Source organism: Aspergillus costaricaensis (genome assembly GCF_003184835.1).
Source record: "Aspergillus costaricaensis CBS 115574 unplaced genomic scaffold BO79scaffold_1, whole genome shotgun sequence".
NCBI lineage: Eukaryota > Fungi > Ascomycota > Eurotiomycetes > Eurotiales > Aspergillaceae > Aspergillus > Aspergillus costaricensis.
In genome coordinates, this window is record NW_020291801.1 from 538,031 (window position 1) to 563,399 (window position 25,369).

At 48.8% G+C, this 25,369-nt stretch overlaps 6 protein-coding genes across 6 annotated transcripts; 5 read left to right on the forward strand and 1 right to left on the reverse strand.

Annotated features, from left to right (window-relative positions):
• Positions 1-391: 391 nt before the first annotated feature.
• On the reverse strand, positions 392-1,995 carry BO79DRAFT_162778 (tyrosinase family protein). Its single transcript, XM_025679085.1, has 3 exons — positions 1,580-1,995; positions 1,336-1,531; positions 392-1,274 (listed from the first exon to the last, which is right to left on the reverse strand). Exons 1-3 carry the CDS (start codon positions 1,786-1,788, stop codon positions 471-473), a joined length of 1,209 nt encoding a protein of 402 aa, XP_025545021.1. The 5' UTR covers positions 1,789-1,995; the 3' UTR covers positions 392-470.
• A 464-nt stretch (positions 1,996-2,459) lies between these two features.
• On the forward strand, positions 2,460-3,534 carry BO79DRAFT_283585 (aromatic alcohol reductase; the record flags this gene model as incomplete). The annotated part of the gene is made up of 2 exons (XM_025688161.1): positions 2,460-2,531; positions 2,593-3,534. The coding sequence occupies 2 exons, from the start codon at positions 2,460-2,462 to the stop codon at positions 3,532-3,534; spliced, it is 1,014 nt and encodes a 337-aa protein (XP_025545022.1).
• Positions 3,535-3,932: 398 nt separating this feature from the next.
• BO79DRAFT_261154 (aromatic compound dioxygenase) lies at positions 3,933-5,478 on the forward strand (the record flags this gene model as incomplete). The annotated part of the gene is made up of 8 exons (XM_025686461.1): positions 3,933-3,984; positions 4,042-4,427; positions 4,537-4,662; positions 4,743-4,838; positions 4,913-5,129; positions 5,202-5,281; positions 5,336-5,381; positions 5,420-5,478. The coding sequence occupies 8 exons, from the start codon at positions 3,933-3,935 to the stop codon at positions 5,476-5,478; spliced, it is 1,062 nt and encodes a 353-aa protein (XP_025545023.1).
• Positions 5,479-8,836: 3,358 nt separating this feature from the next.
• BO79DRAFT_1502 (lytic polysaccharide monooxygenase AA11 family protein) lies at positions 8,837-10,714 on the forward strand. The gene is made up of 2 exons (XM_025678617.1): positions 8,837-8,977; positions 9,207-10,714. Exon 2 carries the CDS (start codon positions 9,314-9,316, stop codon positions 10,547-10,549), a length of 1,236 nt encoding a protein of 411 aa, XP_025545024.1. The 5' UTR covers positions 8,837-8,977; positions 9,207-9,313; the 3' UTR covers positions 10,550-10,714.
• A 499-nt stretch (positions 10,715-11,213) lies between these two features.
• On the forward strand, positions 11,214-12,717 carry BO79DRAFT_206056 (60S ribosomal protein uL4). Its single transcript, XM_025681900.1, has 4 exons — positions 11,214-11,362; positions 11,458-11,552; positions 11,630-11,780; positions 11,839-12,717. The coding sequence occupies exons 1-4, from the start codon at positions 11,253-11,255 to the stop codon at positions 12,599-12,601; spliced, it is 1,119 nt and encodes a 372-aa protein (XP_025545025.1). The 5' UTR covers positions 11,214-11,252; the 3' UTR covers positions 12,602-12,717.
• A 9,263-nt stretch (positions 12,718-21,980) lies between these two features.
• Positions 21,981-25,015, forward strand: BO79DRAFT_241727 (C6 transcription factor; the record flags this gene model as incomplete). Its single annotated transcript, XM_025685152.1, has 3 exons — positions 21,981-22,927; positions 22,998-23,916; positions 23,975-25,015. The coding sequence occupies 3 exons, from the start codon at positions 21,981-21,983 to the stop codon at positions 25,013-25,015; spliced, it is 2,907 nt and encodes a 968-aa protein (XP_025545026.1).
• Between the last annotated feature and the right edge of the window lie 354 nt (positions 25,016-25,369).

Below are 25,369 nucleotides of genomic sequence, written 5' to 3' on the forward strand. Positions count from 1 at the left end.
GTTGAGCTGATATCATTTTTTTTTTCCTTCTCTCTGGTTGTATTAAGCAACAGACTGGGGTTGTAGTTGTAGAGTTACATATTGTAGCCGCTAAGAATAGACTTGGATGCGCCCGGATCTGAAGAGTAACACAAATTATTATGTATCCCTGAGGAATTCTTTTCCAGTAGAAAGGGGGTTGGATCGGGAGCGCCGTCAGTCGATGTAACCCCAATTCAATTCAATTTTCTTGCCGTGATGTTTTGGGGAATTGGGATCTTGATGATCCACTTTGCCTCCCCACAACTGCCGCAAACGATGGGTGTCTGCTTAGAGTTGACAACGCGCCGGTAGAGTTGACTTCAGGCCGATCGGCTTCATACATCAATGACTTATCCCGGTTTTTCTTTTCCAGCGAAGATGATAAATTTAACTTCTGTCGGCGTTACATGTTACTTATTTCCAAGATCCAAAAATTTAAACTTTATCGGCTATGCGTAGTAGTAGCAGAACGGTCCAGACAGAGGGTTCATCAGATCGGCAAACTTCAGCGGTTGAGAAATAAACCCAAAATCAAGCACATCGTCTAACGTCATGTTCGCAGAAGGTGGGTTATCGCCTCGGGTTGAAGTTCCCCAGATTGCGTTTCGTCTCTTCGCCGGATCTAGTCCTTGCCAGATTGTCCAAACACGGTCGATCTGTGCATGGTGAAGCCAGAACATCGGCTCGGCCGGGCTGGTATCAATGTCTGCCAAGACGCTTCCAACAGTGAGATGCCCTCCACCATGAACCCCGTATGTGAAAGGAGCTGTGGGATCAGTGAAGCGTTGGTCTGCCTGCATGACGCCCTGGAACCAATCAATCGTATCGTACGAGAGGATCAGTTTCGTAGTGTTGCGGAAGGAGATTGACATTTGTGAGATGGTGGGGTTCACATCTCGCGATAAGCAGCGCGGATTATACTCCAAGTTGTATTGGACTGGCTGCTCTCCAGGAGCATCAATAGGGCCCATGTGCACTGTGTAATTGGAGAAAGGACCCCCATATATGCACCCTCCCCCAGTCCCGGCGGGGATGCTCATGTTTTTAGATTCCCAGTAGATGCTTGTTCGGTTCAAGTCTACCCCATTAGTCCCCATACTGTATGGGTCACCATTGAAGAGGACAGAGCCTTGGGGGTTCTCCGCATCAAGCCCCCATTCCCAGTAGGGAAGAGTGCCTGTATAGTTGCACTCAAATCGTAGCGCATTTTCAAATGCATAAAGAAAGAACCGATGCCAGGCGAGAAAATCAGCCTACAATATAACGTTTCAGCGATGGCTTCGACTTTTGATTTTTCAACGAACTTTTACCAACCGTCACATGGATGTGTTCCGTCAGATTTATATGCGTAGCTACGAACTCATCATACCGAGTTTGTACTCCCTGGAAGGTCTCCTTTTCTTCTGCTGAAATATTTGCGGGAAGACTCTGCAAGCAGACGATAGCATCGGTGAATTCTTTCCTTGCAGCTAGAGACAAGCTGCGCCTACCCGGGACGTGAGATGGTGGCCTTAACCGATAGCAAGGGTCAGAAGTGGCTTGCGCAGGATAAACCTACCATTCTTTGCGGATTTGGGCGTCCTCAAAACGGCAGCCATTGGTTGCCAGAGACTCAAGCTTCATGTTTCCCAGGGAATCATTGGCAATCTGCTGCAATGCAACTCCGTTGTCGATGTCCTGGTCAGGGAAGTCTGTAGACTGGTTGTACAGAGCCCATGCTGATGGCCAAGAGGGCAGACACACCAGGGTCAGCCACTTGAGATGCATGAGTGACGGTATGAGTGCTCTGCCTGGTGTTGGGTTGGTCCAGTACTTCCTTGTCGGGCCAGCAGTGAGCTATCTATAGGCTTGTATATTGCAAGAGGGACGCGTCGATAGCATGCGACCAAGCTTTACCGATTGCGGCCAAGTTCTGAATTACTCACTGTCCATGGCTTTTGTTTCCCCCTCCCCACTGTTTCCATTATCTCATCATCATTTGTTGTGAAGTTAGTTTGATTGGACCCACTGATGCATAGGTAGACTGGTAGAGACTTTCAAGTCTGTGGCAAGTCGCAGCGTACCGAAGCAAGGGGGTGTTGGTTGGGGGGGGGGGAGCGCGATGGATGGTGAAAGAATGACTGAGGAATGGACGAGGAATGGACGTAGTAGTGAATAAGCATGGCGTGATTGTGATTGTGATTGTGATTGCAGCAGGTGACTTACGTCTCCTTGACTAATCGCCGCCTTGTGCTGCTTTGTAACCACATTCTGGACTAGTGTTTTCTAGGTCTACTACGTAGTACTTTCTGTTGGTTTCCCCTAGAATAGTGTTATGTGTACTGCTGCTTTGACCCTATTGCAGTGTGACTGACTGTCTTAGATTCCTGATTGATGTCTCAAGGTCTTCTGGGTATCTCATCAATAGACACCCCATCGTACTCTACCCCCAAAGTCCAATGGCTACAGAGTACGCCAAAGACCAGCCTCCAGGCTTCACGAATCGCATTGAACGAGTGGCTATCGTTGGTGTAAGTCAGAATACGGATCTTGGCCATCGCATCTCTATTTACTGACCCTGATGTTTCCTAGGCTTCTGGCTCCATCGGTCGTTACATCGCTACAGAGCTTGTCAGGACAGGCAAGCATACAATTACCGGGTTGACCCGGTTAAAGGGCAAGAAGGAGTTACCGGAAGGGGTCATACCTTGCTACATTGACTACGATGATGAGTCTACCCTTGTCAAGGCCCTGCAAGGCCAACAGTTTCTCGTAATTACCATGTCTGTCATGGCACCGCCGGATACTCAGTCCAAGTTAATCCGAGCAGCAGCCGAAGCCGGCGTTCCATACGTGATGCCCAATGCCTATGGGTCCGACTTCACTAACGACGCTCTGGCCAAGGAGACTGGCAGAGGCAATGTGATTCGCAAGACTCTTCAGGAAATCGAGGCTACGAATGTCTGCTCGTGGATTGCGCTCGTCTGCGGCTTCTGGTATGAGTTTAGTATGGCTCGGGGAGCGGAGTGTTTCGGGTTTGAAATGCAAAGGAAGCATCTCACCCTTATTGACAATGGGGACACGAAGATAAATGTCAGTACTTGGGATCAATGTGGCCGTGCAGTTGCCGCCCTTTTGAATCTGAAGGAACTGCCAGATGGTCCAGGGGATACAAGCCCAACAGTGAGCACATGGAAGAACAGACCACTGTATATTGCTAGCTTTACGATAAGTCAGAAAGACATGTTCGAGAGTTTGAAGAAGGTCACCGGCGATAAGGACGAGGAATGGACTATTGAACACGAGAAAAGCCACGATCGGTATGTCCGAGGCCAGGAACGGCTGCAGAAGAAGAATGAAAAACTGGGATATGTTCAAATGCTATACACACGACAATTCTACCCTAATGGGGACGGTAATTTTGGAGAGAAGCATGGCCTGGCCAATGATGCCCTGGGATTGCCCCCGGAGGACCTCGATGAATGTACCAAACGTGCCAAGGAGATGATTGAAAGCGGCTATGCTTATCACTGAGATATTTGTAGCTACTCAAGGATACCAAGAAATTTTCAGAGTAAATAGCGCAAATGCCTTGACAACCGGGAGTAATTAGAATGAAACAAATTTAGAACGCAGAAGTTAAACGGAAGGAAAGAAATAAAGAAGAAAAAGGAGGGGAAAAGAACGGGAGCATATTCCGTTGCAACACTCATAGCTTTTGAACTTTATGGTTACGGCAATGTAGTATAGTTACATCGATCGGTTTAATCTTTGAAGATCCTTTCCCCCATGGGACCATGGACTTGTTGACGACATCCATTTTCGGGCTCTGCGGATATAAAGCTTATTATCCCGGGTCTTCAAGCTGCAACTCTGTCCAAGCGTTGCACTAAAAGCTTCTGAGCACGGTATTGTTTCTTGTGCATCTCACCATGAAGTCTCTCTTGTTAGGCTCGGTTCTGTTGCTGGCATCTCTCATCCAGGGTCCGTGACTCCCTATTCTGAGTTATCCAAGTTCAATTCTAACCCAATTTAAACCAGCACACCCAGGACCACATGCCCAACCCGATCCCATTCACTTGGCGCGCCGTGGTGCACTGGCGAAAAGGTGTTCCGACACGGTCGGCCTTCTGAAGAGGAACCGGCATGCAATGCGCCGACGGGCATTGTCACCATCCGAGGACGATGGCAGCAGCAGCACCACCACGTACACCATCACAGCTGAGGCTCCCAAGTACGATTTCTTGAAGAATGACACCTGCATTCTCACGCCGGAAACTAGCCCGGGACCCTATATTTATCCGCGGAGTCAGACTCTGCGCCAGAATATTGTGGAGGATCAAATTGGGGTACCCTTCGTCATGGACATTGGCCTCATGGATATCCATACCTGCGAGCCCTTGACGGATGCATTGGTGGATGTCTGGGTGCGTTCATCCTCCACCCTTACTTTCTTGACTCTTCTTTTCCACATCATTCTTCGCACAGAAGAAAGGAAAAGAGTATTTAAACGGAATTTCTTCTGACTCGGCATAGCATTGCAACGCCACTGGATCGTATAGTTCCTTCACTGGCCTGAATCCAGATATCACATTTCCCGAGCAGTACTTTGAAAGCACTGGTACGCAAATTGATGCGGATAGCGGCATGAGTGATGTCTCGGTAATACTATCCCTCCCCACCTTTCAGTCTGTCAATCTGGCTCTGGCACAGAAAATATCTGACATAAAGGGCAACAAAAGTTCCTAGCAACGGACGATACAACCTGGCTTCGGGGCATGTGGCCCACCGATGAGAAAGGCGTGGCCAGCTTCACCTCGATATTCCCTGGGTTTTATGTGAGCATGCACACACACTCATGGTTCAGCTATGACAAAGTCAACCCCAAGCAAGCTGACTATGAAATTCCCAGACCAATCGTGCCATTCACATTCACGTGCAAGTGCACACAAACTGGAGTATAACCAGCAATGGCACCATCGGTGCAGGCAGAACAGTCAATACGGCCCAGTTGTTTGTCAACGAAGATGTAGCCACAGAGATCATGGCAGTCCCTCCGTATTCCCATCACACTCAGATCCAGCGGAAACCAGTGTCAGAGGACGGGGTTTATCATGAGGAATCGTTGAGTAAGCATGCGTGCAACCTGGGTTTCAGTTTAATTTCCCGTTGAAATGCTGATGCTGTGGTCTGATTAACAGCGGGGGCCATGGCTATCATGGATACGGAGCCACTAGATGGTCAGGATTATAGGGATGGAGTCCTTGGGTATATTACATTGGTAAGTGGAGAGCCACTCATTTATTCATACCAGGATGTTGTTAATAATTTGCAGGGCGTTGATACGACCGCAATTCATAATGGAACCACTGAAGACCCGAGTAAGTCATGGTCTTTCATTTTTTTTTTTTGCATTCAGTGAGATCGTGTTGGCTAAACGAGTACTCTAGATCCCCCTATCCCAACCGGTGGAAGTAACTAGCATGATCCAAGATAACAAGTATAGTTGTATATTCGTTATGAGTGTATTTCCCATAGATTGCATAGAGACTCTTTGTATAGAGTGAACGGAATTTGAACTTGTCTACGGACTTATCTCGGAAAACTCATGCCATATCTCTAGACATTCACAGCTTGGCATTCCTAACATTTTTCCCCCTCTAACTACCAAACTGTGAGCATTTCTCAAATTAACACGATATCTATTACCAAAGAATATGCCTAAACATCAATATGCGGCAAATAATTCCCTCAATAATAGTACCCGCCCTGTAAAGTGGCAACAGACTTGCTGAGATGAGGATCCAAGGTAATCAAGTATTAGCCAGCATCCCCAACACAACTCTGCACAAGGCAGAAGAAGAAGAAGAAAAAGGGTCTAGACAATGTTCCAGAGACTTAAGCCAGGAGTTCGATCCACCCTTCATTACCGATGATGATCCCCTTGTGTATCCACTGTCAGATGGTTGTGGCCCGAACCAGCCCGGCCCCAGTCAACAACAACGTTTTGCAACTGAAGACTTAGGACTACTATCCGTATAGTAATCGCCAACATTCTTCTATATTATTATTATTGTATCACATAATAGGTAGTCAGACAATACTAAACAGATTCTACTGCAGGTTAAATTACTGCGATCGTAGTTACACACAGAACTGTCCCACCTATCCCCAAAGTCAAATATAGTAGAGTAGTATTCATTATCATCATAAATAATTTTATCAACCCATATCATATCCACTGCAATCTTATTATCACCGCCAACAAAACAAATATTTATCAACTAGGTAGGCAACAATATTATCGCATTTATCAATTGATAATTTAACTCACTGACTCAATTTTCAGACCATCGAATAATAATAAATTTCTCTTTATCATATAATTCATTGAGATTATGGAGTAGTATCAACCCCTTCGCTTAGCTGACAGTCGCGATCTCCCGCCGCCTTCTCTGTTTCAGATTGATTTCTCTGACCTACTACACCCACCCCCCGCAATTTCAATCTCGATGATTCTCGAAACTGCCGAAATCGTTTCGGGGCTTCCGGAGCTAGTAATAGTAGTACTTTGTACTACCTACTGTCTAAAATCTGTGAAGAATAGTAGTAGAATTTTTCTTTGATGGGTCCAGTTCGTGTTTTGATGATGATGGGATGATGGGTTTAATTTGCCAAGTTTTTGGTGATGTGATTAATAGTTTGTTGTGGGGTTGACTATTGCTGGGTTTGAAAGTTGATTAGTAGTAAGTATTGGAATCACATGCTTGGTGATTTTTGTGATTGTGTAGATGAGTGTAGCTGGGTCGTGTATTGAGTAGATAGGTCTCTTTTGAGGTGGTATAGATGTTGAGTAAATTAGGAAGAAAAAGTACTGAAGGCGATAGACGACGTCATAGGACAGCATCTACTAATCCATCCCCTTTATTGGTTTATGTTTTGGTGTGCCTGACCTGATCTATGCAGGTTTCTCAGAAGCAACTCTTACCTAAATATATCGCGCATACTATCTGTTACTATTAGTAGTCATGTGTAACCAATGATGCATTGAATCCACATGGCGCACACAGTGGGCGGCTATCGCACAAAGAAATTGTTGACTCGCAGCGCGTTTACGTGCTCCTTTGATCCATGATCCCAGCAACGAAGAATCCAGTAACCGGCATTAACGTGTAGCAATTAAATCACGGAGCCAGCCGCCCTCCGACTTGGTGAAAGAAAGAAACGGTGGGAGGGTAAAAGAACCCCACCGATCCGACCAAACTTTTGCGCCGACAGGGTCCGTCCATGCGGGGATCATGATCTGAACCATGGTGCAGGAGGTTGGATGTTTACTTGTATCTTGGTTGGGTCGAAAGTCGGCGGCTGAGGATTGCCAACATTCCCTACCACTTGCATACGGAGTATTTTGTTTTCTTTTTCTGGACCGGAAAAGAAAAAAAAGGGCTTGAGTTGGTGTAGTGTAGTATGCTTTGCTCTATACGGGGCAGCGGGATGCAATAAGATTTTCACCGGTAAGACATGGACGGGCATTTGGTTCGCCACCGAAGCGCCAAGTCGGCACACGCGGTCATGGCTGGGTGAAAGGAATTGCCTGGGGAGCTTGGGATTGGGCTGAAGGATCATCTTGGAGATGGAGATGTATGCTTAGTTGAGTTTTTCTGTGGTCGAATGAGGTGTCCCAGGAATGATCTCGCCCACGCCATCTCTTACAATGGGGTTTCGTTGAGCCTGATAATGACAGCCTCCGGTTGATAGGAACTGGAATGATGACAGGAGAACGAACTTCTTCAGTGTCCTTCGTACGTATGGAATGTTGGGATCTTGGTAGAGGCGAAAAAAAAGGAAAATTTGTTTCGCCTGGACTCACAATTTGCTGCTGCCTTTTGGAAAGAGTCATAGAAATGCACATCTTTGCTCAGTGGCTGCGAGGCTGTGTCCATCGCCCCACGTCGGCTTCATCTTCCGCAAAGGCTGCAATGTAAGGGCAAGGGGAGCTTCGGTCAGTGAGCGGGTCACAGTTGACCAAGCCGAATGGCGAACTTTGGTGGCTCATTCGCCGAGCAGAAAGAATGATCGGAAGATGTGGAAAGGGCAAGATGACCGGTCGGACAACGTTGTCTAACTAGTAGGCTGGCGGATGAATGATACTTTTTACTTTTAGTTACAAGCCGATCAATCAGAGTGAATCCACGACCTGCAGGCGTTGATTGGCAAATGCCGGCGCCAACCGCCTTGGGCCCAGCCAATGAAGCGACGGGCCGGGCTGATGGTGCGACGGATGGGCTGGCAGGGGTAATACTACGTACCTTACAAGTACTGAGTCTCTTGTATCTACTCAGTAAACACAGTAATGCGTCGCTAGCCGAAGTCCCAGGTTCCGCTGCGGGTTTGTTTCATCTTTTCGACTATGGAGAGTCCCTTTCGTCAGGGACCACTCAGGGTCCATCTGCACTCCCAAAACTATGTGTCCCACGACTCGACATGCAACCCAACCCAATTCACTGTCTGTCTGTCAATCTTCTCCCCCTCCCCACTCACACGCATCTTGACTTTCGGTGCGCGCCTACTAACAGCCAGTCTCATTCCGTCCAGTCTCCTGGGTACCCTGATTCACCGTCATGGCATTTTCAAACAGTCCAAATCTTAAGTATATAACACCCCCCCGGGGATGCCAGTGTTGATCCCTTTTCTTCTTTCTCTTCTTCAACCACGCTGGAGCGTTCAGTCCTTTCTTCGTTCTACACTGTTCGACAGTCCTACTATCACCAGGCTAGTCCTGCTTTCTTTCGACACTCCTTTTTGATTTCATTCAAATCTTCGTTGTGTGCCTGCGGCAGACTCCGACCTTCCCTTCTACTTCCTAAGGATTGAAGCTATCCTTGTCCAGTGGTATCGCACTTTCGTGACAAAGACCTGTTTCGACTAGACAAAGTCAACATTGGGACAAGCTCACCTTCCATTTGGTTCTACAAAGGTATTGTCATCTCGCCTTATCCTGGTACTTTCCCGGGTACATTTTCATTGTCTACCATAACCTTGTGCCCCTCTACACATCCTTGGCCATATACTGCTTCAACTATACGGGTATCACCGTCTGTTGCTGCTATGCCACTTACCAACGAATCATGCATGATCTCATATATACCTACAACTTCATCATTTCCCTTCATTTCTCTCCTTCATAGCTAATCCATCTGCACTAGACTTTTGCTCAACGCAACCATCTGTTCTGTCTCGTCTGGTACGGTCAGAACTTCAAACACTCCTTTAGCTGTCGAATACTGCAAAACAAAAACGACGCTCCTTCACCATGTTTTCCAAGTCGATTCTTACGGCCGCTGCTCTTTTGGGCATCTCGGCCGTTGAAGCACACATGATCATGACTGAGCCCATTCCCTATGGAAAGGATACCCTCAACAACTCGCCTCTGGCAGCCGATGGCAGCGACTTTCCTTGCAAGCTGCGCTCCAACACCTACGAGGTCAGCGAGTGGAATACCGCCCAGATCGGGGAGAGCATGCCTTTGACCTTTGAGGGTTCCGCCACCCATGGTGGTGGCTCCTGCCAAGTCAGTCTGACCACCGATCTGCAGCCTACCAAGGACTCCGAATGGATGGTCATCAAGTCTATCGAGGGTGGCTGCCCCGCCAACGTGGACGGAAACCTTTCCGGTGGTGCTTCCATGGCCGATCCTACCAAGTTCAACTACACCATTCCGGACGGCATTAGCCCCGGCAAGTACACGCTCGCCTGGACTTGGTTCAACCGCATTGGAAACCGTGAGATGTACATGAACTGTGCACCCCTCGAGGTCCAGAGCGCTTCTTCTTCTAAGCGGTCCGATGTTGAGGAAAAGCGCGATGTCGAGAAGCGCTCTTCCACCTTCCCTCCCATGTTTGTCGCCAACGTCAACGGCTGCACCACCTCCGAAGGTGTCGACATCCGATTCCCGCAGCCCGGTGACGACATCCAATACAACGGCGAGCCTAGCAACCTGGCTTCCGCTGGCGCCGCCGCCTGTACCGGTACTCCCACTTTCGCTGCCGCTGGTGACAGCAGCACTGGCTCCTACTCTGGATCTGGCTCCAGCTCTGGTTCCGGCTCTGGCTCCGCCAGTTCTTCGGCCGCTGCTGTTGTTACTTCTGCCCCGGCTGCCACCTACACTGCTCCTGCGGTTGCGAACACTCCTGCACCCAGCTCTGGCAGCAGCGGCTCCAGCTCTGGTTCGGGTTCTGGCTCTGGTTCTGGCTCCAACTCTGTCTCCAGCCCTCAACCCAGCTCTAGCTCCAGTGCAAGCTCCAGCTCCAGCTCTGGTGCGCTCTCTGGATCTTGCAGCGTGGAGGGCGAGTGGAACTGCATCAATGGCTCCTCTTTCCAGCGCTGCGCCAACGGCCAGTGGTCTGCTGTTCAGAATGTGGCTGCCGGTACCCAGTGCACTGCTGGACAGAGCTCCAACTTGGCCATTTCCGCCATCAAGTTGAAGCCCCGTACCGTTAGGGAGGGCCGCGCCAGACGCCATGCTCACGGTGGACATGTGCACGCTTAAAAGTGGAGTGATTGAAAAATGTGATCCGGGTGGCTAGCCCATACCGATCGAGACTTACATTCGTTTCCTTGCACAAGGCGTAGTGCTCGGACCCTTTTGAGATTTCCTGTTTACCTTCTTGTACCATTTGCAGTAGAGAGGATCCTAAATGAAATTAACGTTGGCCAACAATATTTACCGTTATAAACAGTAATAATCTTTTTTTTTTTCTCATTAATCATGATTATAAACATGTAGAGTGTGACTGCATGCCGTAGTAACGACTCAGATGGTGCTCTGGGCGTCGGCTGATCTCTTGTGGCGATAACTTGACAGACAAGATTTTGGATGGCCGGACTTGACATTAAAACGAAAAAAAGAAATTCTCAACTTAATCACATTATATAATGTTATATGATGTACTTGGTAGTGTTTTAATATCGTTCTCAACATTCTCCGCGAGACTACATAGACCCCAGAAGAGACTAAGAGAAACCGCATGTATAAAGGGTAGATCCAAGCACATAAGGTATAACCGCGGTTCCCCATATCGATAAGATCATTCCGCCTCAGGCATCAACACCCACCCAAAACGGCAACAGGGCTAGGGCTTTGCCGCACCCACGACGGGCGGGTGAGACTAAGCGAAAATTTGCGCGCTCATCTTGAGATGCTCGATCTCCAACCTCGAACGACGACAACGACCACCCTACCGTCGACAAAAATGGCGTCTCGTCCTACCGTCACCATCGCCGGCGCTGATGGCAAGCCCACGGGGGCTACCTACCCCCTCCCGGCTGTTTTCGCCTCCCCCATCCGTCTTGATGTTGTCCAGTATGTTTCAGCCTTTTACGACGAAAAATCGACTCGCTGGGAGAAAGAATGAGAAAGCGGAGGAAATTCGATGGCTGACGGATTTCGATTTACAGGCAGGTGCACACCGGTATGGCCAAGAACAAGAGACAGCCCTACGCTGTGAGCGAGAAGGCTGGTGAACAGACCTCTGCTGAGTCCTGGGGTACCGGTATGTGCACAAATCTGAAGAAAATGCCAAGAATTTGCAGGGGAATTGGGATGACTGATGGATGTGAATAACTTCAGGTCGCGCTGTCGCTCGTATCCCCCGTGTCTCCGGTGGTGGTACTCACCGTGCCGGTCAGGCCGCTTTCGGTAACCAGTGCCGTTCCGGTCGTATGTTCGCCCCTACCAAGGTCTGGCGCAAGTGGCACCAGAAGGTCAACGTTGGCCAGAGGTATGATGATATTCCGACCGATGAGGCAGAAGGAGAGGAACTAATGGCTGTTATTTAGACGTTTCGCTACTGCCTCTGCCCTCGCTGCTTCTTCCGTTCCTTCTCTTCTGTTCGCTCGCGGTCACCGCGTTGCCAACGTTCCTGAGGTCCCTCTGGTCGTTGACTCCAAGACCTTCGAGAACTCCGCTGTTACCAAGACCAAGGCCGCCGTTGCCCTCCTCCAGGCTGTCGGTGCCGGTGCCGACCTCGTCAAGGTCCAGAAGTCCCGCAAGATGCGTGCCGGTAAGGGTAAGCTGAGGAACCGCCGCTTCCGCCAGCGCCGCGGTCCTCTGGTTGTCTACAACCCCGAGGTTGATGGCAAGGACCTTGTCCGTGCCTTCCGCAACATCCCCGGTGTTGAGACCTCCTCCGTCTTCTCCCTCAACCTCCTCCAGCTCGCCCCCGGTGGTCACCTCGGTCGCTTCATCGTCTGGTCCTCCGCTGCTTTCGAGGCCCTCGACAAGGTCTACGGCACCACCACCACCGCCTCCGCCCTCAAGAAGGACTACCTCCTCCCCCAGAACGTTGTTGCCAACGCCGACCTGGCCCGTCTCATCAACTCTTCTGAGATCCAGTCCGTCCTCCGTGCCCCCAAGGGTGAGGCTCGCACCAAGCGCACCAACATCCAGAAGAAGAACCCTCTCCGCAACAAGCAGGTCATGCTCCGTCTCAACCCTTACGCTGCTGCTTTCTCCAAGGAGAAGCTCGGCCAGCAGACCGTTGAGTCTGCCAAGCCCGAGCGCGCTTCCAAGGACTTCCTCAACACCCTCTACGAGGCGTAAGTTAGAGGTCCGGGGTTTCACGCTGGGAAGGTATGATATGAGATTGTTTTCGGTTTAAAAGGTAGCACCAATGAACAGGTTCGCAATACCCATAATGAATTAGTAGTTTTTATGAAGTAGCTTTTCAGTAGCTTCACAGTAGCTTTCCAGTAGACGTTTCTCACGTGGTGCTTTCTGTCAGATTAAAAGAATCGACTACATTGATGTACTCGGTATCTCTTGTACTTCCAACCCTCTATCCATATACTTGAATGCCTACGTCAACAGAAGAAAAAAGTTAGCATTGCATCCAAGACAACATCCAATCTGCCTACCATCAAACAGTCATTCTGCACTGCAGAGTATGGCTTAACAAACACTCAGCCGTGCATAGTCTCTATATAGCACCTAGTTGTACACTTGATCAGTCAGACCTTCATATTTTGCTAATTATCAAATCTAACCAACCCAGCTTACCATCTATATCTACGCCTGCTATAACCCAGGATGACCAGCCCAACTCAATCACAAACAAGCAAACATGTGAACACCTATGCCACACTACTCGATTCCCTAGTTATTATCGCCGAATTGACCCGAGGATTGACTCTTGTTTGTTATTTGCTGTTTACCGGAATAGGATTGTAAGTAGTAGGTAGTAAGTAGTAGGTAGTTGGGATTTGGTACAGCTGGGAGGTACTTTCACATGATAATGTGTCACTATGGAAAAAATTTGACCACAACTGAACAGTTACCAGTTAGTTACCTTTACTAACCAATATCAACACGGCAGTACCTAGTATCCAACTAATTACTAACTTACTTTATTACAATATACTTCCGTCCGAAGATATCACTACTAACCAGTTACATCAAGCGACTAAATAATACGTAAGTAGTCAATACTTAGTAGCTGTCGGGTTCGGGACTTGCATCGGGATATATAAATACCCACATTACTTACTTACTGACTGCAACTACTGTCTAGACGAACGGACACGGACCTTTAATTAGTTAGTTAGTTAGTAGTTCTGCTTAACTAAGGTGGCTATGTTTTGCTGCAGGCAACATCAATCAACTACTACTAAGCTATATTAGTAGAAAGTCAAATACAAGACAGTCCAAAGTTTATATATATTGTTTTGAAACCGATGGAGTAGAAGCAGCTGCATCATGCCACCTGTGACAATTCATCAGTTTACTATTAGGTGTTACTCATCACCCCTATTAGTAGGGATCTGAGTTACAGTAGGATAGAACATGACAGATGGTAGTTAGGTATAATGGGCATTATGATACCGTAGTAGTTTACCGCCCTAAATATCACTACTGCAATGCACAACAACTACTCGTACATACTAAGTACTCACGTACAATAAATATATAGTAGAGCATTCAGTACCCTCAACCCCAGCAATAGGGTAATAGTTTATCCAAATGACCTTCCTCAATATAGTAGTAGTAATTAATTATCTCCTTCTAATTCTCACAACATAACAAACTCAACTAACTAACAATTCAATCACATCCTGGTCGCAACTACTAACTACCCGAACTCACTTACTAACGCACTTTAGTACGGAGTATTGCCTTAGATCCTCCTCCCAACTAGTAACTACAAACTACTGCAACATCACATTCTCCCAACAAATCATATCTCTCATGTGCATTTGCGCAGAAGGGTTAGTCAGGTGCTTTTGTTTGACAGGGGGTTGAATCTAAATTCCTTCCTTCCTTCCTTCTGACTACTCCGTTGGTCCGTCGGTGGTGTGTCTCTCTCTGTCTTTTGCTTTGGTCGGACGGAGGTCGGAAGTTATCTGGGGCGACAGCTAACTAGTACTGTATCTATCCTAGTATTAATTATTCTTGGTTGATGGCTAGATGAGCCCGGTTAGATCCGAAATGAACTTACAGTTGCTGTGCTTATTACTAAGTTATCTAATATACTACGTATCCTGGTTACTATTATAATTTGGAGGGTTATTGTAAGGCGTGATTTGGTTGGTATTGACTATCTAGTAGTAGTATTGTTGTCTGACTACCATTAATTGTGCATCATTTCATTAGTGATGGACATAACCCGAATACGTAAGTACTAATATTTATGAATATGAATATAAATATGAACAATCATCATCATGACGGATTCTAGATATCTGTCCATATCCTGCCACCTCTCGGTCGCGTACATACTACGTACATACTATTCACTTAGGCACTACGGTAGGTAAGTATCTGAAACTGCAGATCGAACTGACACGCAATACTTTAACGAGAATAAAAAAAAAATTTTAAAAGAAAAAATTATTAGAAAAAGTTATGACTCTATGACATAGTCAGTAAAAACTAGCTACGGATGAAGAACCAAAAACCGATAAGGATCATCAGACACACACAAAAAAAAAAGACTCATCGGCATTTGACCTGATACCGGCAAATAGGAAAAAAAAAGTTCAGTCAACTTTCTTTCCTTTTCCTCAGGGCCCGCGGTGACCCTCTCCTCTCTCTCCACTTTTCACTGCGTATATAGTAAGTATTAGGTAGTATTTATCTATCTATCTACTTATGGTGTGAGTTGCGAGGTAAATATGAGTAAGCAAGTAAGCAAGTAAGTAAGTTAAGTGTCAAGTCACACGTAAAGGGTATGTTTCACAAGCTTGCTTGCTTGCTTGCTTGCTTGCTTGCTTGATTGATTAATCCGGCTCGGCTTTTCCGCGATTTTCAGACTCATTTTTTTGTTTTGACCGGGGTGTGCGTGCCAAGCCCCTCTGTTACGTATGTTAGTGGTTCGGCTCGGTCCACACTTTTGTTTCTCTTACTCTTTCTCTTTCTTCTTCTTCTTCTCTTTCGTTCTCGTAGAGGGGAAGGGGAAAGAATCTCAGGGGGTACGAGGGGTTATTATATCATAGAATTTTTCTCTTTCGTAGTTATATTAGCTTGAAGGATGGAAGACTCTCACATGCTAATTGGGGGGTTGTTTGTATATAGTTGGTATAAACGTATTGCGGGACATCCGGAGATTTAGTGTAGGCTTAGGTTTCTTATTATGTCTCTTATTATATTATTTTATATTATAACGTAGTATCGGGCGTTATTATTATTATTCCTGCGGTGCGCTTATATTACCTTTCTAAGTTCTTGTAGGTAGATAGATACACACCTGAGGGATAAAAATCGCTTCAATATACTCGGTTAGGTGTGGTTCAGGGACGACCTTCCTAACTTTTCTTCATTTGTATCCCCGGAAGAGAACCTAACTTTAGCACTTCCGGCCGAGCACAGTACACCGTGTACTTCGTACTTTGTGTCATGATCTCTCAGGGATGATGGATGGCGTGGATAGTAGCTTAGCTTCTCCCGGTCCATGCTTCCTCTGATAGCCGAGGTGGTCGACCCTTATTTTTTCCTTCTTTTTTATATTTTATTTTTTCCCCTTCATGAAAATTACCTTCGGCCAACTTTCAAGGGCCCGTAGTTCGTGGGATTCCCAGTCAGCATAACTTGAAACTCACACCTTATCGACCGATTCGGTTTAACTTCCGGAGTGATTGAGCAAGCGAGCCTTCATGATTCAGGACGCCAGACACGCTACCATGGACTATTGATCCTCAACGACCCCCACCTCATCCCACTTTGGCGCCGCGGCTACAACAAGCTTTTGGGCTAAAACAGTCGCCTGCAGCCTGTGATGTGATGGTCGGGGTGGCAATATCATTAGCATATGTCGGGTGTACGTACCTGTGATGCATCTCGCACTGCTCGCCTACTATTAGCGTAGCAGTTGCGTCGCTGCCGGGGTGTTTTGCATACTGGGTGGTAATGATGATGGATGAATGGGGAGGGGAGGGGGGAGTGGGATCGACGGACGGGTTTTGTCGGGTGGAGTGGATATGTCTTCGGCCGGAGATGGCGCCTGCGAAGTTGGAGTAAGTAGTACCTAGATTCTTAAGTAGTTAGACTAGTATCTGTCTGGCTCGGTGTTATTATTAGTTGATAATGAATTGAATAATGCAACCTTACTTTGCATAGTTTGCCTGCCAAAAAGGATGACCGACGGACGGACACAATGCTGAATGTAATTGATGCGATATTTATTCGTCCTTGAGACACCAATATGCGACGACACAAGCACACTGTCTCACCCCCTCCGGCGCTAGTTGATCCTATCGGAGAAGACCCAGGGGGTTCCGGATATGGACTCCGACCATTACGGCCGGTCGCTGAACAGAGAGCATCCTCCGTCCCTCTGGACTGGTCCTTGTTTAGCCCTAGTGCCCCCCTCCTCTCCCTTCCCCCTTCGTTGTTGGGTGTACGGGCAAGATGGCCGTGGCGAATGTGACGGCGGAGATTGGCATTACAGATGTGGTAGATCCTGGTGCCGAAGGATGCCGGTGAGACACTAGAACTTTAGGGTGCAGGACGTTGGAGTCGGTTATTTAGCCCACAGACCAGACCAAACCAGTAAACCAGTAACCACAGTATATCTTAACAGACTACTGTTGGGTAATTGTGTGCTCTCCGATGATAACCACCATCCTGTCGGGGCAAACTACCGTGCCCTCTGCCTTATGGCTATATCTCCGTCCGTTATTCCGCTACTAGCAGGGCGAAGGAGTGGTTCCGACGGGGACGGAGGGCAACAATGTCCACTTAAACTCCGCTCAAACTAGGTGCGGGAAAGGCATAGGCCGTGTTCCCTCCTTAGTATCTCATATATTAGGCGGGAGGTCAGGGCGAGAGCACGGTTGCTGTCATCCTTGTAAGGGAACCAATATGAGATGTGTCGTGGGGAGGGGCAGTCTCCCGTCCACATCCCATCTGTTGCGACTTGCGAGTCACTTCGTCCATAGTATCATCCTTGAGGGATGAGAAGGCCCTAGCAAGTTTTTACTTGCATCGGAATGCTGGAACGCCCGGCAAGCCCGCCCAATCTCGGGTTATGTTCGGGAAAACACAGATCTGATCTAATCGCACCAATCAGTGGGTGATGCCGCGGGTTTTTCCAGCACTGGGCGTTCGGCATATGAAAGAGTAGGGTGTCAATATTTGGAGTAGGCAATCTCAAGGCAACCCGGTTAGATTATTGCCCGTGATTTCTAAATTGATTAAATTTGCTTTACCCCCTCCTTCTTACTTCATTTCCGGTTGGCGCCAACTGTGGGATCGGTGGGCGAGATCGTATGATAGTACTTTAGACTTTGCTTAGCACGGCCGTAGGGTGAGAGCCTCCGGCCCACTGTTGGAGGGGTGGGATTGGCTTTTCAAGAGGCCATCCATGTTCCTGGCTGGGTGTTGTTGATGCTGAAGATGACAGAAAGTCTGCAATACATCTCTTGAGACACGGGAAACAAAAGACTCGTCAACATTCCGCATGGCCTTCGGGATAGGGGTTTCCGCGAATAAAAATCGCTATCCAGTCAGTCGAGGCTGGACCGTCAAGCTGTCTGCTACACACTTGACGGTGCAGATCGGATCGCCCGAAGATGAGACAAATCCGACATCCCTCCTTGGACCAAACGGGCGTTGTTCCCGGCGGGCCACAAACCGTTACAGGAGACACCAAACTCAAAATCCCAGCCAGCAGCAGCAGCAGCAGCATCAAAGTAGCCTATCTAGCCAAACGCATCGATATTAGCCGCCCTAGCGACAAGATTAACACGAAACAGAAAAAGAAAAACAAGAGAAAAAGAAAATTCAATCAAATTAAACCCAAAAGAAAGAAAGAAAGAAGACTCACTACTCAGGTCAGAAAAATGAAAAACCGTGACCCTCCGGCTCGCAGACCCTCATCTGTCCGTTTTCCGGATACGCCCAGTCCACTTGGTTCGCTAGTCCCCACGAATGACAGGCTCGCGATCCTCGATGGGCTGAGGGACTGCTGCGAACTTGGGAGGCTGTTCCTTGTACCCTCCCCTGGGCTTTGCTTCTCATCCTTCTCATCTTTTTCCCGGCTTGGAGTCAATGCTCCACTCGCGTAAGGACGGACTACGGAGGTTTCCGTACTGGCCACTAGCCAAACGATAAGCTGGTGGATTTTGAGCCCTCGGGGGGAGTCGCAGTGCTTGCTCACCCTGGCTGGCTGTGGGAGTCTGTAGTGATCTCTCTCCTGAACACACTGATGAGGTTGTTCGTCCGAGTTTGGTCAGTCCGGCCGAAACAAGTCGGCATATCCAGTGGCCCTCTCGGACGGGGGATTTCTTTCTTGTTGCCAGCCTGGCTCTTTCCTTCATGTGCGGATCTTTTTTTCCCATTTCTGTTTTGAATTTTTATTTGATTTTCAATTTATGTTATTTGTCCTCTTTTGTTTTTCTTCTTTTTTTACTATGGTAATTGATTAACCATTGCCCACTACCTCCTCTCTTTCCCTCCTCTAACCGGAGCCCCCTAATTAGGGCGATGACTTGCCAAGTGTGCACTATGTCGAGGTTGGCAACTTTCATAGGGCCCAAAATCCAGTCTTTCCGCGCTGGCCTTGTCTTGCATTCCGAGTATGGGAACGGACGACCAAGTAGTGTCGAGCCTCGCAAGTTTGCTGCACACCATGATGACTACAACGGCAAGAGATACTTAGTAAGAAGGAACAGACGCATTGTCCCGATCAAACGAAACAAGGTTAATTGCAACTGCCGTTCCGAAAAGATTGTGCTTGTCCCGTGGTCGGTGGTCGCATGAGCGTCTCCTACCCATGACTAACGGCTGGAGCTGGCAATGGATCGTTCCGAACACCAACGAGGATCCTCCTGCGGGGCGTCGGGTTGGAAAACCTAATCATGCTCATATTAAAACAGATTCAAAGCCGGCCAGTGTCAATAAGGAGAGACCACCTGCCACCCACAGCTACCCTCCCAAAGACCAGATTGAGAAAGGATGCCGGAGAGTCTGACGATATCTAATACCGACCCGTTCCAAAGTCTAAATGCCACCTTGCTCCTCCATGGCATGATTACGCTGGAGATGAAGACAAGGAGGCGGCGATGATGATGATGATGATGATGATGAATCTAGATGATCAACTAATGAAGGACTCTCGGTAGATTTGATCTCAGCCGGCACCTAATATGAACCGCGCCCGGTGGCAGTATCCTTTCGATATACCCGGGCCGGTCATGACGACTGTTGACACACTGCCATGGAGGATTTATCTAACTACGTACCATCTATTGAAAGGTAAATAAACTGGATGTAATCAATAATTGCCCGATGGATGGACGGACGCTTCGCGTCTCCATTGGGAGTGGAGCTGGTCGAAGCTGAACCGAGGATGCAACTGAATGTTGAATGCCGAAGGGGACAGAGGGAGGAGACTTCCGGCCCGCAGTAAGAATAGTTCGATAGTAGGGTGTATACTACTCTGGGATAAAGTAAACACGATCCAGAGCATCTAGACTATCTAAGATGCTAGATAGTACGGGTTGATTGGGTGGGTTGGGAGGGCCTCCGTTAAACCGGAACTGTTGCGAAAAGTGGACTGGCAAGCGTTGGACTAAACCAGGCTGGAATTGTGAACCAGGCTTCGTTCTCTCTCTGTGTGTGTGATCATCCTGATCTGGATCGGTCATAAGTTGCCTTTCCATTAAAATATGCTCAATTTGCTGAGCTTGGATGGCAGATTGAAAAGGATCCTCAGCTAGACGGCCAGGCACTGACTGGATTATCGTATCCTCCATTCTGCTCTTCTTCTTCTTCTTCTTCTACTACTACTACTACTACTTCTTCTCTCTTTCTTGTCTCGCTCCTACTCTAACCGACTCCTCCCTCTTATTCCTCCTGATCCCCTTTCTTCGTTCTCTCGTTCCTTTTCTCTGCTTTCTGCCCCCCCCTTTGATTCCCACTCATTCCAGGGACCGTGATTCTTATTACTATTCAAAAATCCCCGATCCTCCCCGCTCTAAATTAATCCCAGCGTGTCCCTCCTTTGAACCTGGCGTCTCCGCCCCTCTACCCTACTACTACGTACTTCTACTTTACTACTACAGTCCTTAGCACCGGTCAAACCTGACAGGGGCATTCCCACCTTGGCCTCGACTAAGCAACAGCGCTATTTAACCACAATTGCTCCATCCTCATCCTATCCAGTGCCCCGCGCTATCAGGCTTTTTTATTCTCTATTTTTTTTTCTCATTTGGTGCAAACTGGCTGTCTAGCTCAGGGCCCAATATTTTTTTCTTTTTTTTTGTTTTTGCCCTTTCCACTTCTCATTAGTGGCAGGAGCCGTTCGGCCAACATCAGGCCAGCTTGACCACTGACCATTGACCAACTGAACCAACCAAATTACCTCGGAGCGGCTCTTGCAGGGTGATTTAGTTGATATTACTACTACACTCCCAAGAGATCTGTAATTTGGGCGGTTGTCTTCCGGGGCTGCTGGTTAGTTGTTTATAATTCTTGGCCTACCTGCACCCCCTGGGGCACTATCAGCTCAGCAACAAACAGCCTGGTTTCCATGCTAGTGTTGTCGTGACTCTAAAACCCTGCCCTGCCACGGTCCTGCCATTGCACTCTTCCGCCCCCATCTTTCTCCCTGTCCCATCTGAAACGGAGACTGCTGCGCATCTCGGTTTTGTTGTCTGGTACACACAAAACCTATCTATCCCCTCTCAGCGAATCTGGTCTGGCGAGAACCCAACAGCGTTGCAGATTACGGAGACTTTACTTCTTCTGCACGGTTTTATGCGTTTTGTGGCAAACATTGGACCTGTGAAGCGATACAGTCTTGGAATGGCGAGGTCGACCCGAATTACAAGCGTGTTACGGTCATTTGCGCCATGAGTATCATCCTTTAGATGCTACCTTCGTTCTTCCCCCCATTTACCCGCAACCAGTGCAGGGTAACTCGCAAGTGAGCCCGCTTGATGCGGACTTAATCCTGTCATTGCAGAATCTCCATTCTTTGAACGGCTATTTTCGAGTGTGTAATCTGTTTCAGCCCTTCAGCCCTTCAGCCCTCCAGCCCTTCCTGTTCTCACCTCCCCGGCCGGGCAGCGATCGACCTACTATTTACGGAGGGGCAATCGTGCTTCTCGAACGCCGAACCCAGAAACAAGCTACAACACCAACCTTTATTTCTCTCTTATTAGCATTAAAATTGTATTATTTGCTGGCCTGCTGACAGTAGTGTCTCCTTCAATCTGAACGGCTGGAGGCAACTTGGTAGGTTGACACGCCTTTTTGGAAAACATCGAGTACGATGACGTGGTTGCTAATTCCCTTCCCATCTTGGTAGGCTCGCTTTCTACACTTCTCCTCTCCTGAAGTACGAGGATTCACCGGTCAAAGCCAAGAAGCCCTTTCTGTAGGGGCTCTGCCTCGTTATCACAGGACCCGAGTCGCGGATTCTGATGCTGTCCGGCGGGATTTAGGTGCTACCCTCGAATAATATTGGACACCATAGTCACCCACAATGTCTGCTTTCCCAGCGGGCTCCTTCAGCAACATGTCGCCTGCTATAGATTCCACGTCGCAGCGACAGTCTGATCGCCCAACTGATCCTTCAGTGCCAGCATCCCACCCGTACCAACTCCCACCCCCTCGCACTTCCGCTCCCTTGCCTTTTGGGACAGCTCCATTTCTACATCAACGCAACCAAGCAGAAGGTCGCGAGCTGGAAGAAACATCGCTGGGTCGCTCAAAGATTCCAGGCCAGCAGCAGACGGCCAATGAACAGCTTCCGCCAGTTAGCCAATTGTTGACCCCCACAGCCCATCCAAGCCGTCCATCATCTCCCTACCAACCTCACCGATTTGGCATCTATACACCCCCAAATGGCAGCACAGCATCACCGACGCCGTTCCGACAGAGCGACTCTTTACCACGACCTAGCCTACACGAAAGCCCTCGGGCTTATCCCGAACATCTCCCGCATTCACATACTAGGAGTCTCCCACCCTTGGCCCATCTCTCCACACCCGGCCTAGCACGTGAAGGACCGCTACATCCTATTCATACTGGATCTCCCGTACAATCCAGTCAAGCTGCATCGTATCCGTACTACGGTTTCAACTCTCCGGAGAAGGAGTATACCAGAGACTTTTCTCCCAGTGAAACTCCCGATTCTGCAGCAACAAACAACCCCTCTCACACATCTAATGTGCGTTCTCATGTGGTGGATGAGAGATATGTGGAGGGCGAAGGTCTCTGCTACATATACGCAGACGGTTCGCATTGTCCCAAGATTATCGACGGAGTTCCGGTCAATGCAAATTGGGGGATCACCAAAGCCGGCAAACCGAGGAAGCGACTCGCGCAGGCCTGCTTAACCTGCAGAGAAAAGAAAATTAAATGCCAACCGAATCTTCCTAAATGCGACCAATGTCAGAAGTCTGGGAGGGAATGCAGATTCGAGAGCGCGTAAGTCTTTGGCAATGGTGCCTTGACGACCCTTGGTAACGCGACTAACCTGTCTTGGTTTTGACACTAGTCCCCGCGGCCATCGTGCGGCCCTAAAGGCGACACAACTTGCGAGTCGATACGAACCACGAGAGAGCCTCCCCCCTGGCAGCTATGCTTATGGCGCAGCATCCCAGTCCCCGTACTCTGCGATCCGGGCTTCGGAGAGTTCGGCCTCCCTTCCGAACACCAGTTCTCAATCGCCGAGATCTGAAGTATCGATGTTGACACCCTCCGCCATGGAAGGCCCCCAAGATAGTGTAATGGACCATGAGCAGTACAGGCTCAGAATGCCGGGTCATGGTCGGCTATCCATTGGAGCGGAGGACACTGCTAGACGTCTAGCCGATGATGTTTCGCTTGGGTCTCATGACTACTCCGACATCCTCATGGAGATGAAGGATCTGGACCCTCAAGACCCTCTTGTATCCGACTGGCATACAGATCCGTTTGAGGCAGACCCAGAGGCCGCAGTTCATTATGTGGAGAGCTACTTCACCCATGTGAACGACCGCCTATATTACATGTTCCCGCGGAAACGGTTTCTTTTGTGGCTGCGGTCGTGCAATACCAAGACCTCAGAAGATACGATGCTGCTGTACTCGATGATGACGCTCGGTGCGGTATTTTCCGATCGGCCCGATAAGGTGACGGCGCTCAAGAGGTATTCACGCACGGCTCGGTATGCCGTTGAACACAGTCGACACGCCCTGACCTTGCAGCTTGCTCAAAGCCGCATCATTGTCGGCCTTTGGTACTACGCCATAGGTTCCCTGGTGCCAGCCTGGGATGCAATCGGGTCGGCGGTTCGGACAGTGTGTGGACTCCGGTATAATGTTGAGTCGGGAGGGGTCATCGTAGACCAAAGCCGGCCCTGCGAATACGGCTTGCATCCCCAGGCGCTGATCGAGTGTCGCAGGCGGACTTTTTGGGTCGCTTACCTCATGGACGTGAGTAGCTCAAGATATTTACTGTTGTTCACCAGGCTCAGACTAATCATCATACTAGCGCATGACTTGTTTCTATACGCCCTCCTCGACTTTCATCTCGGCCCAGGCGGCCTATCTGAGACTTCCTTGCCGGGAAGAAGTATACGAGGCGCAGGAGTATACCACCGTGCCCTATTTCCAAAGCTTCCTCAACCAGGTACCAGCATCGCCTGAGAATGATAACGCCAGTTTGAGTGCTATGGCATTACAAGTTGAGATCTTGTCACTCTGGGGAGACGTATCTGACCACGTTTTCCGATTGTCCTTGGTGCCAGCCGAGGCATACAATCAGCTCTTCGAGGAATTCTACGTGAAGGTCGCCGGACGCGTCGATGAATGGGTCGCACGGCTCCCCGATCATCTGACCTTCTCGGCTGTGAATATGGAACGAAGCATCCGAACAAAGAAAGCGGATGCGTTCATGTCAATCCATCTACTTTATCATGCAACTCTGATGGCGCTGAATAGGTATGCTCGATACCAAAATATCCGCGCGGAGATCATAGAGCGACATATCCGCACCACGCGGACCCATGCAGTAGAGATTCTCCAGATCTCGCTCGCCCTTATGCGTTGTGCTGCAGACTATGAGCCGTCTCGTATCGTTCTGGAGCCGGGAACGGCGCGAGGAACCATTCTGAACCCATTCCTCGGATACGTGATTGTGTCAGCGACAGATGTCCTCAGTGCGGCTGGACTGATGACTGATTTGCCGGAGAGCGTGAATCTGATCCGTGGGGCCTTGGAGGCTGTGCGAGAGCTGGCGCGCTTCTGGGGCGGTGCCATGCCTCTGGCGACGTTAATAGAAAAGCGTCTAGAAGCTATGAATGAAAGTCTTCAGCAACAGGCTGGTTCCGACCGGAAGGCGGCGTTTTTCGTGCACGGCCCATCGCTGGATAGCCAGGTGCGGGCAGGAGTGCAGCAGCAGCCAGATTTGGCGACGAACGAAGACCTAATGTATGGCGGTCTGCCCCGGGAGCAATTGTTCGGCGCACTGGGAGCGGGCGACGTTCCCTTCTCAGATGAGACGGTCCTTTGGATTAGAGAGAGGAGCGGATAGCTCTTCTACCCCTTGTTGGGATGTAACTTTTTTGCATTATGAGCGGATATACAAAAGCTGTTGCAGTTGTGTTTTAGCAGGTTATACCCGGGAGGCTTGTTTGGATTGAGTTGTTGTTGCTGAATATACTATGTTGCGGTAGCCCCGATGGTATGTGGGCTTACTGCTCTTTCAGATGACACGAGTGACGATGTTGCACATGGATTGTATATTAGAGTCGATATTAGACGTTCCGGCAGGAGTCGTGAGTTTCAAACTAAGTTAAGCACCAGTTTCAGCATCGAAAGAGCTTACCAGATACTAGTTACATAGTAGTAAATGACGAGTCATGGCGAGTGTCCCACTTTGACGCTG